At 43.0% G+C, this 12,208-nt stretch overlaps 1 protein-coding gene across 4 annotated transcripts in view; it reads right to left on the minus strand.

The window, feature by feature from the left end:
* Positions 1–1,427, minus strand: part of tom1 (target of myb1 membrane trafficking protein) — a 116,761-nt gene extending 115,334 nt beyond the window's left edge. For 3 of the 4 annotated variants that reach the window (XM_043679949.2, XM_043679947.2, XM_043679946.2), the window contains exon 1: positions 1,324–1,427. In XM_043679949.2, coding sequence (XP_043535884.2) covers positions 1,324–1,375 — 52 coding nt within the window. In that variant the 5' untranslated portion in view covers positions 1,376–1,427. The remainder of the gene's footprint in view (positions 1–1,323) is intronic. The other variant, XM_043679948.2, reaches the window with a different exon arrangement.
* Between the last annotated feature and the right edge of the window lie 10,781 nt (positions 1,428–12,208).

A 12,208-nucleotide genomic window follows, 5' to 3' on the forward strand; every position in this document is an offset into this window, starting at 1 on the left:
TTGTAAAAATTCATCTGGTTCACCAATGTTCTTTAGGGAAAGCAGAAACATAAAACAGAGTTAGCCTTTCATCAGAATTAAAGATTAATGGGAATTAAACTGGTAGAGGGACAAGAAGTGGAATAGTCAGTGGATAGCCATGTAATTCTTGCTATTTAGCACCCTGCTACCGACTGTTCCTCATAGCCTACTCCTGGCTATGCACTTAATGGAAGTTCAGAACTTTTTCCAGCACATAAAAACTCATCTTCCCTCTCTACAAATGCTGCTAGACCACCTGAATGTTTGTTGTTTTGATTTCTTCCACTCCTTTCTCATCTATTCATCCCCTGAAAAAAAACATACTATTCCCATCCATACTTGGTATGTGAATGGCACTGGCAAGACCTCCATTTGTTCAAGGGTCATGGGACATGGATGACAGAGTGACTTGTATTCCATTTCAGACAGCAACTAAGCAACAACCTGTAGGCCAGACCAGGTAAAGGGCAGTAGGTTTCCTTCCCTAAGGGACATCAGTGAACCATTTGGGATTTTGCAACCACGATAGTTTCAATCTTCACCACTAAGGCTACCTTACGATTCCAGATTTATCAAATGAACTCACATTTCACCAGCCACTGCAGATTAGGATCTGAATGTGCCCAATGACTTTGTCTCAAATATAACAAAATATTTCACATTCTAGATACATTACATTAATTAATTTTAAAGTGAAAAATACACTACACTTTAGGCAACTTCAAACGTGCCTGTAAGATGTGCACTCACTGTGTGAATATGTAATATTGACAACTGGACGCTGGGTAGTGCAGATTGGAAGTCCCTCAACTGTAGGAAAGCTAAAAATCACAACATCAGGTTATAGTCCAACAGGTTTATTTGGAAGCACTGCTTCATCAGGTCAACCACCTGATGAAGAATCATCGCTTCGAAAGCTAGTGCTCCCAAATAAACCTGTTGGACTATAACCTGGTATGGCGTGATCTTTAAGTTTGTACACCCCAGTCCAACACTGGCCCCTCCAAAAACAAATGCAGGAAAACTGACAACCCCCAGCTCCCCACCTGACAATCAACCGGGAGGACACCGCCCACCTGCATGCCCATTGGCCGTCGGTCACGAAGGGCCTGACGCGATTGGATAACGGAACTGCCCATCGCCGGTCCCATTAACTTCAGCCGTTGAAGGAAAACCCTTCGCAAAGATTTTAAAGCGGGCCAGAGCCGACCGGGCAGAGGTTTTGGCTCCGAGAGACTGGACCGGGAGAGCGGGGAAGCAACGTCGTCGTTTCGCGAGAATGTATGTTTATGTGTTTCTTACCAACCCGCTGCCCGACTTGGGTGCTGAAGGGATTGCCGTAAAGAAACTCCATCTCGAGAGAGTGACGGAGTGAATCAGAGAGAGAGGGAGGGAGCAGCTGACCCCGGGGCACGTGATCCTGGCCACGTGATCCTGGCCACGTGATGTTTACAATCCATCGCAAGGCACCATGGGTATTAACCGTCAAACGGGCGGAAAAATAACATTGACTCCGAAATAAATACCTTCGGTCCTTCGTCTACGTTACGAATATCGAGAGCAAGAGAAACGTTTTTATTTTAAAAAAAAACGCTGACCGTACCGTTGTTTTCATTTCCATTCCGCTCCTTTTTTTCTTTGATGCACACCGTTTAGTGACAAGTGCCAGAGGTACCAAGAAATGACCTTCCCAGTGAACCGAGTGCTGCAGCGCCCTCCGCTGCCTGGGCTGAGGAATCGCAGCGAAATACAAGTGGTGAGTTAAAAACAAGTTTACTGGAGCAGCTTGCACTTGAACCCCTCAGAGAGAAAGCCAAGCTGCAGATGCTAGAATCCAAGCAGAAGGTTGGAAGAACACAGCAAGCCAGGCAGCATCAGAGGTGAAGAAGCCAACGTTTCGAGTGCGACCCTTCTTCTGGACTTGAACCAGGGCTTACTAGCTCAGAAGTAGGCACTACCCTGTGTCATAAGAGCCCCAACTTTATTGTCTACTTTATTGCTGAAATGTTGTCCAACAATCAGCTACACTGCTCCAATAGTCCATTTAAAATTAAAATCAGAATTTTGTCACAGGAAAAAAGGCCATTCGGTCCATTGCATCCTGTAACCCTGCACATACCCTTTTAATTTACAACTTAACACCATTTTCAAAGAATGGTCTGCTCTGAAGAAGGCCTTAAATGTTAACTCTGATTTCTCTCCACAGATGCTGCCAGACATGCTGAGTTTTACCAGCAATTTCTGTTTTTGTTTCTGCTTTCCATCCACAGTTCTTTCAAGGACGAAGGTGAACTTTCGGTCACCTCACTCTCGCACAGTGCGCTTCAGAACCCAGTAGTTTGCTGCGTGAAAGTTTTTCATCATGTCACTTTAGCTCCTTTTGCCAATCACTTTAGATCTATGGCCTCTCATTCTTTGACCTCTCACAAGAGGGAACACTTTCTCCCTATCTACCCTGTAGGGTTGGGGACAGCAGAGACAGTTGTGAGGTGGTGATGACTTTGATTTGATTTATTATTGTCACATGTACCTGGGTACAGTGAAAAGTTTTGTTTTTCATGCAGTACAGGTAGATCATACCATACAAAGTTTGTAAGGAACACAAAAAGATCAACATTAACTTTAATTTTGAAAACTGAGAGGTCCATTTAGAAGTCTAATAACTATTCTTCAGCCTTTTGGTAGGTGTGGTTAAGCTTTTGTATCTTCTGCTGATAGAAGAAGTTGAAAGAGATTATAACTGGGATGGGAGGGGTCTTTAATGATGTTGGCTGCCTGATGTGGGCGGCACGGTGGCACAGTGGTTAGCACTGCTGCCTCACAGCGCCAGAGACCCGGGTTCAATTCCCGCCTCAGGCGACTGACTGGGTGGAGTTTGCACGTTCTCCCCGTGTCTGCGTGGGTTTCCTCCGGGTGCTCCGGTTTCCTCCCACAGTCCAAAGATGTGCAGGTCAGGTGAATTGGCCATGCTAAATTGCCATAGTGTTAGGTGAAGGGTTAAATGTAGGTGAATGGGTCTGGGTGGGTTGCTTTTAAGAGAGTCGGTGTGGACTTGTTGGGCCGAAGGGCCTGTTTCCACACTGTAAAGTAATCTAATCTAATCTAATCTAATCCGAGGCAGCAAGACGCATAGGTGGAGTCAATGAATAGAAGGTTGACTTGTATAATGGACTGGGCTGTGGTTCACAACTTTTGCTTCTTATGGTCCTGGACAGAGCAGTTGCTACACCAAGCTCTGATTAATCCCGATAGGATGCTTTCTATTAAACAGTACAAGACACTGGTAAGGCCACATCTGGAGTAATGAGTACAGTTCAGGTCACTACACTACAGGAAGGACATGGAAGCTTTGGAAAGGGTTCAGAGGAGATTCACTCGGATATTGCCTGGGATGGAAGGAAGGTCTTATGAGGAAAGGCTGAGGGAACTGAGGCTGTTTTCATTGGAGAGAAGAAGGTTGAGAGATGACTTAATCAAGACGTGTAAGGTAATTGGAGGGCTGGATAGGGTGGACAGTGAGAGCCTTTTTCCTTGGATGGTGAAGGCTAACATGAGGGGACATAGCTTTAAATTGAGGGGTGATAGATTTAGGACAGATATCAGGGGTAGCCTCTTTACTCAGAGAGTTACTAGGGGCGTGGAACGGCCTACCTTCAACAGTAGTAGACTCACTGACATTAAAGGCATTTAAATGGGCATTGGACATACATATGGATAATAATGGAATGGTGTAGGTTAGATGGGCATCAGATTAATTTCACAGGTCGGTGCAACATCGAGGGCCAAAGGACCTGTACTGTGCTGTAACATTCTACGATGCATCTACAAAAGTTGGTGAGAGTCTTTGTGGACATACTGAATTTCCTTAGCCTCCTGACAAAGCAGAGGCACTGTTATGTTTTCTTGACTGTCAGATCAACATGAGTGGTCCTTAACAGATAGTCGGTGATCGTCACTCCCAGGCTCTTGACGCTTTTTACCATCTCCATCTCACCACCAGGGGCTTGCTGACAGGGGAATGCTTACTTCCTGAAGTCAATGACCAGCTCCTCCATTTTGCTGATGTTGCAGGAGGACATTGACAATGCAATCCAGGAGCCCAAGATAATTCTCTGAAGACATGGTTTCAAATGTCCCCTTGGAATCTGGAAATGAAAGGTAGTCTCAGGATAGGTGACCATAACAATTGGCAAATTAAGCATCTCAGTTTAAGGCCAATTACAGATAGACAACAATACTGGCCTTAGCAATACCCACATCCCCCCAAAAAAATAGAAGATGGGAAAGAAAGGTTACTGCTCCTCCAATCTGGGTAACAGGAGAGTCTGACTGCTTTCCAATCTCCATGGGAAAAGGTGAGGGCTCAGATGCTGGAGATCAGAGTCGAGAGTGTGGTGCTAGAAAAGCACAGCAGGTCAGGCAGCATCCGAGCAGCAGGAGAGTCGACGTTTCGGAAGGTAAGCATAGGTGTGGGCTAATTGCACATGGCTGATAAATGTGATAAAAACAAGGACTGCAGATGCTGGAAACCAGAGTCTAGATTAGAGTGGTGCTGGAAAAGCGCAGCAGGTCAGGCAGCATCCGAGGAGCAGGAAAATCGATGTTTCAGGCAAAAGCCCTTCATCAGGAATGTGATGAAAGCTCAAGAAATACACAGTGCCAAAGTTGGCAACCATAATTGGAGGTGGGTTGATACATCCTTGATATTTGCTGGAGCCCTTCCTCATGCCTTTGTTACCTCAAGACTTGGAAAGCAACACATTAATGGCCAGGTCTTCAGATACAGCAGTTTACTCATGGCCAGATACAGTAACCCGCTCACAGCCAGTGTCCCTTGGTCTGCTACCTGTAAATTCAAGGTCATTCAAAACTCTGCTGCCAAGGTCATAACTCCCTTTTACCTACTGCTAGCCTCAATCATCTCAAAGTTAAGCAAAACCTTAATTTTTAACCCTCATGCCTGACATTCCCATTCAATATTTCCATCAACTTGCACCTCTCTATCTCTGTAATCCCCCCCAGGTCCAAAGTTTTTCAAGCTAACTGCCTTCTGGCTATTGAGGGAGTGCAGTGTAGGTTCACGAGGTCAATTCCTGGAATGGCGGGACTACCTTACGCTGAAAGACTGGAGCGACTGGGCTTGTATACCCTTGAGTTTAGAAGACTGAGAGGGGATCTGATTGAGTCATATAAGATTATTAAAGGATTGGACACACTGGCAGCAGGAAACATGTTTCCGATCGTCCTCTGGTGAGTCCCGAACCAGAGGACACAGCTTAAAAATATGGGGTAGACCATTTAGGACAGAAACTCCTTCACCCAGAGAGTGGTGGCTGTGTGGAATGCTCTGCCCCAGAGGGCAGTGGAAGCCCAGTCTCTGGGTTCATTTAAGAAAGAGTTGGATAGAGCTCTCAAGGATTGTGGAATCAAGGGTTATGGAGATAAGGCAGGAACAGGATACTGATTAAGGATGATCAGCCATGATCATATTGAATGGCGGTGCAGGCTCGAAGGGCAGAATGGCCTACTCCTGCACCTATTGTCTACATGCTATTCTGGCCTCTGTACAATGGCCAAATCTGCTTGTTCCAAGAGTTGGTTGGTCTTGATCTGTGAAATCCCCCACCTAAGTTGCTTATTTTGGTATACTCCTTTAAGACATAGCTTAAAACCAAATCTTGGACTAAATCTTTGGCCATCTGCCAGAATATCTCCCTATGTTACTTTCTAATAGTCAAGGTGTTTTATTGGTATGGAGCAATTGTCCATAAAGGACCATGTGCCTCTCTCTCCAGTCGAGGGACAATTGGTTATGTATAATTCGAGGACAATCATTCCAAAAGCCTGGGGTGAGGTGAGGGTGTCGAGTCTCCATAAACTATATCAGCTAGTGTGGAAATTCAACCAGCTTCATAATATATCATAATCTCGTCCTTTAGCCAACTGAGCGAATAACTAACACTTTATTATTAAAAATCCTGAAAGAACTGTGGATGCTGGAAATCAGAAACAATAACAAAAATTGCTGGAAAAACAGAACAGGTCTGGCACCATCTGTGGAGAAAAATCAAAGTTAACATTTCAGTGACCCTTCTTCACTGGACCTGAAGTGTTATGTCTGATTTCTCTCCACAGATGGTGCCAGACCTGCTGAGTTTTTCCAGCAATTTCTGGTTTTGTTACACGCTTTATTACACTGAAAGTGTTCTATAAATGCAGATGCTTGTTACTCCTTTTCATCTCTTTTGCTGTTGTGCTGTTTGCCTTACACAATGGAGAGAAACCATTTTCATTTAAAATTCTCTCACTGAAACAAAGGACAGGTCTGTCCCACGATTGAATCAAATGTCACTGTGTCGGTAATGTGCACACCTCTGAATCAGAAAGTTGTGAGGTTGAGTCACAGTCTGGGTGCTGAGCTGTCCAGGCTGTCACTGTAGTGTACAACTGAGGGAATGTCTTTCAGAGGAGATTTTAAACCTGTCTGAAGTGGATTGAAGATATCCCTCAAGGCATGATTTCAAAGGTCAGAGGAGGTAGGTTTTAAGGACTGTCCAAAAGGAGGAATGTGAGGTAGAGTTATGTAGGGAGGGCATTCCAGAAAGTGCCCAGGCAGATTGAGGTGGAACCACCAATGATGAACCAATCAGGGAAGTTTCAGGTGGCAGAATTGAATGAACACAGACATCGCAGGCTGGGGGAGATTCCAGAGAAAGGGATGGGTGGGACCACGTGGGAAGTTGAAAACAGGTCGAGGGTTTTAAAATCAAAATGTTGCTTAAGTGGGTGCTATTGGTGTCAAAAAGTGTGGCGCTGGAAAAGCACAGCAGGTCAGGCAGCATCCGAAGAGCAGGAGAGTCGACGTTTCAGGCCTAAGTCTTTCATGAGCAATGTCAGGATGAAGGGCTTATGCCCGAATTGTCAATCCTCTTGCTCCTCGGATGTCACCTGACCTGCTGTGCTTTTCCAGCGTCACACTTTTCAACTGTGATTCTGCAGCCCTTACGTTTTCCTGGGTGCTATTCGTGGTCAGTGAGTATGGAGGAGTGGCAATAGGAAATGTGTCTTGGTCTGAGTAGGACACTGCTAATATAAAGTTTATAAAGAATAGATAATTAAGGCCAGTCAGGGGTGTGTTAGCTTAGTCAGGTCAAAAAGGTGCCAAAGACATGGATGAGGATTTAAGCAGCAGATGAACTGAGAAGTTATTGGTAACCTCACAACCTTTAAAAAGTACATGGGTAAATACTCGAAATATCATAACATTCAAACTTACAGGCCAAGTACTGGAAAGTGTAGATAGGTCAGTGCAAACTCAATAGGCCAAAGGGCTTGTGTGCTGTATGACTATAGAGTCAGGTGATATCAAAAGAGCTGAAAACTGGGATTGTTGATGGCTGCACAGATATCCAGTCAAAAGCTATCTTAAGGTCACTGAACATTATGATTGGACTCGTTCAGCTTCAGACGTTTGCTAAGGAGTGTGTCTTAATGACGTAATTCTGTAGACATTTTTTGTGATGTTGGCAACATTCAGAATGGATGGGTGTAAGGTGCACTCTGGTGGTTGCAGCCAGAATTACACGTGAATTGCATTTACTGAAATGGGATTGATTAAGTAGCACATAAAATTTGATTACCAACATAAGTACTTTTTTTACCAACTTGAGAATTGTTGATGACTGCCAATTATCATCTTTGGCCCAGGAGGATGGACAAGTTTAATTATCGAGACTCATTCGTTTAGGTAGTAAATTGTTCTAGGAATTTTCTTAAAGTTTCAAATTTTAAATTTTGATATTCCCTTCTTACTATTCAGTTGCATCCCTTTTTCTCTCATTTAAACCTTTCTTTTTCTACTCATTATTTAGTTTTGTACCTGACTTAAACATTAAACTCATTCACTTTCCTCTGTTAATTTCCTTTAATCACTGAATCAGAATGAAACAACTCAGAATGAAGCCATTGAGTCTCAATCAACTCTTCCGTAAAATAATCCAATTTGTTCCACTCCTTTGATTTTCTTCATATCCCCACAAATATTTTCCTTCAAGCATTTATTCGATCCCTTTTATATAATACGCACTTCAAATAACTCAGGAAGCCTAAATGGAAAGGAACATCAGGGCAGGAATTACACTTAATGGAGGATCCTGGGCAATGTTGCCAAACAAAGAGATCTTGGGGTGTAGGTTCATAGTTCACAGGTTCTTGATAAACAAAGTAATCAAAGGTTATTGGAGTCACAGGTTGGCGAAGAGGGCATTTGGTATACTTGTATTTATTGGTCAGTGCATAGAGTATAGGAGTTATGTTTTTTAGATTATATTAGATTACTTACAGTGTGGAAACAGGGCCTTCGGGCCAACAAATCCACACCGACCCTCCAAAGAGTAACCCACCCAGATCCCATTCCCCTACACCTAACACTACAGGCAATTTAGTATAGCCAATTCACCTAACCTGCACATCTTTGTGACAGTGGGAGGAAACCAGAGCACCTGGAGGAAACCCACACAGACACGGGGAGAATGTGCAAATTCCACACAGACAGTTGCCCAAGGTGGGAATTGAACCTGGGTCTCTGGCGCTGTGAGGCAGCAGTGCTGACCACTGTGCCACTGTGTTGTGGCTGTACAGGACATTGGTTAGGCTGTTTTTGGAATACTGCATTCAATTCTGGTCTCTCTGCTATTGGAAAGATATTATTTAACTTGAAAGGGAGCAGAAAAGACTTACAAGGATGTTGCCAGGATTGGACGATTTGAACTGCAGTGAGAGGTTGAATAGGTTGGGTTATTTTTCCTGGAGCTTTGGAGGCTGAAGGGTGACCTTATAGTAGTTTATAAAATCATGAGGGGCATGGATGAGGGTGAATAGCCAAAGCCTTTTTCCCAGGGGAGGGGAGTCCAGAACTAGAGGGCATAGGTTTAAGGTGAGAGGAAAAGATTTGAAAAGGACCTAAGGTAACTTTTTCGCACAGAGGGTGTTACTTGTATGGAACGAGCTGCCAGAGGAAGTGGTGGAGGCTGGTACAATTACAACACTTAAAAAACATCTGGATGGGTACATTAATTGGAAGGGTTTAGAGAGATGTGAGCCAAATACTGGTACTAGATTAATTTAGGATATCTAGTCAGCATGGACAAGTTAGATTGAAGGGTCTGTTTCCGTGCTATATGACTCCATTATTTATAAAATAGAGTCACTAATTGTGGCTTACAAAGGCTCATCCCAGACCAGGACAAACAGTTCTGCAAACCCATTCCTTGGTCTGCTTTATATTTTTTAAAAGTAGCTTGTTCAGAGATGTTATTACATACTTCTGGAGCAAGTGGGTCCTGAACAAGCCTCCAGATAGGGATACTACCACTGTGCCACAAGGGCCTTGGGGCTCAGATGATCAGTTCCTGCTGGGCAGGCCATTGCCTGTTACCAAAGGAACTCATACTCAGCAAGTTCCACAAGGAGATTAACTAGTGACTCCTCATGGGCCTTGTAGTGGTTATCACAAAAACACAAATTAAGAGCACGACAGACATTCTGCCCCTCAAAACTGTCCCAGTATTTGATAAGATCATTGAAGATCTCATTGTTTCTGTCTACTCTCGAAAAAACTTTGACTCTATGGTCATAGAGTTGTACCATATGGAAACAGACCCTTTGGCCCAAACCTTCCATGCTGACCAGATATCCCAACCCAATCCAGTCCCACCTGGCAGCACCCAGCCCACATCCACCACTTCCTCTGGCAGCTCATTCCATCCACGCACCACTGCATGAAAAAGTTGCCCCGTAGGTCCTTTTAAGTCTTTCCCCTCTCACCTTTAAACCTACACCCTGTAGTTTTGGACTCCCCCATCTTGAGGAAAAGATGTTGGCTATTTATCCTATCCATGCCCCTCATGGTTTTATAAATGTTCATAAGGTCACCCCTCTGCCTCCGATGCTCCAGGAAAAACAGCCTCAGCCTATTCAGCCTCTCCCTATAGCTCAAACCCTCCAATCCTAACAACATTCTTGTAAATCTTTTTTGAACCCTTTCAATTTTCACAACATCATTCCTATAGCAGGGAGACCAGAATTGTACAAGTATTCCAATAGTGGCCTAACAAATGTCCTGCACAGCCACAACATGACCGCCAAACTCCTATACTCAATGCACTGACCAATAAAGGAAAGCATACCAAACACCTTCTTCACTATCCTGTCCACCTGCAGCTCCACTTTCAAGGAACTATGAACCTGCACTCCAAGGTCTCTTTGTTCAACAACACTCTCCAGTGTATAAGTGTATAAGTCCTGGCCTGATTTGCCTTTCCAAAATACAGCCCCTCACATTTATCTAAATTGAACTCCATTTGCCACTCCTTGGTCCATTGGCCCATCTGATCAAGATACCCATGTATTCAGAGGAAACCTTCTTCGCTGTCCACTCTTAATCAAGAATCTGTTTAACTCAGCTTTAAAATGAGTCAATGGTGCTGCCTTTCCTGCTGACCGGGGAGAGAATTTCACAGAGTAATAACTCTTTCAGAGGGAAACTTAATCTCATCTCTGCCTTTAATAGGAGAACCCTTATTTGTGTTCCTGTTTCTCCTACTGAATGAAATATCCTCTCAGCATTCACTCCTGTCCCTTCAGAATGTTATATTTTTCAATATTATCAGTGCTCACTCTTCAAAGATCTAAAGGATACAGACCCCACGTCCAACCCAACATCATAAGATAACCTCTTCACCCCAGCAATCAATTAAGTCAACCTTTTCCACTAACTATTGTAAAATGATCAATGCAAAAGTGCTGCAAATTTCCACAAACAGCAGCATGGTAATGAACAGATCCTCTGTTTTAGTTGTATTGATTGATAGGTAACAATTAGCAAGAGCATCTTTGAAATAATGCCACAGGCTCTTTTTTTTTATATAGATATTTTTATTAGAAATTTAACATTTTTACAAGTTTACAAAAATAAACAAAACTCTCAGATATAAACATTGATATACAATTAGCTCAAATATACAATAGCCAAAATTTAACAAAAAAAAACAAAACAACAAAAAAACCCCGAAAAGAAAAACAAACAAACAAAACTCAACTATCTACTAATCTAACCTACAACTAACCAGGGTGTATATTTAAGTCTCTTACATGCTCGGGATGTGTTAGCATCAGATATGATAGCCACAGGCTCTTTAACGTCCAGCTATGAGAGCAGATGAGACCTCAGTTTAAGCATACTCTCAGGGAGTCAGTATTGACTTTTGTGCAGATTCCTGGAGCGGAACTTAATTGGCTAATCTCAGAACAATGGCCAAAGTATGGTTGCTAAAAGTGACATGTCTCCATATGTAGAGACTTATTCTCGGCAAACGAAATGATTACTTTCAAGCCTTGTGTCTTAAGCCTATAATTTCCTGCTGCTTTCTCCATGGAGAGGCCTTGGCTATGAAACACTTATGCTCTAAACGTCGACTCTCCTGCTCCTCGGATGCTGCCTGACTGGCTGTGATTTTCCAGCACCACACTTTTCGACCTTGACCACAGTCAACTTATAAACCAATCAGCACTCTATTCTCCTGTACCATAAACTGCAGTGATTGAAATTTAGACACTTCTGCTTTTAGTCTTGATGAGTGCAAGATGTAAAGCTTTGATAACATTTCTCCCTCTTTCTTCAGCAATAATCCTTAATTTTTCTAATTCTCTTGCCCAACTGTTTACCTTTTCTAATCTATTTTCGGGGTATGTTTGTTTCTCTTGGCACTTAGTTTTTAGCATGATTTTTAATTAATCTATGAACACCAGCCTTTTTGTACATCTCTACTGACCCTCTTCATGTTCTTATCTTCACTCAGTCATAAACGTGATTTAGGTGTATAGATTCAAAATCCAAGCCCATCATGGCAGAACGGAGGGCGTGCTGCATTGTCAGAAATGCCATCTTTTATCCAAGATGCTAAAATAAAGACCCATCTACCCCTTCCATTGTATCACCTTTGTGCAAATTTGAAGAACTTGGCACTCTTGTGGTAGGTTTTGTCAAGGTATTGGAAGTGATATGTATATATAATCAATAAATATTCAGTTATTAACTTTGGTCCATCTAGATCATATGATTTTAATCAACTACTTTAGCTCCTAAGTTGTGCTTCTTTTATTCTGCATGAATAGGAAGGGATGAGAG

This window comes from Chiloscyllium plagiosum, unplaced genomic scaffold, assembly GCF_037043375.1.
Source record: "Chiloscyllium plagiosum isolate Xiang-an unplaced genomic scaffold, Cpla_swu_hap1 HiC_scaffold_33, whole genome shotgun sequence".
Lineage (NCBI taxonomy): Eukaryota > Metazoa > Chordata > Chondrichthyes > Orectolobiformes > Hemiscylliidae > Chiloscyllium > Chiloscyllium plagiosum.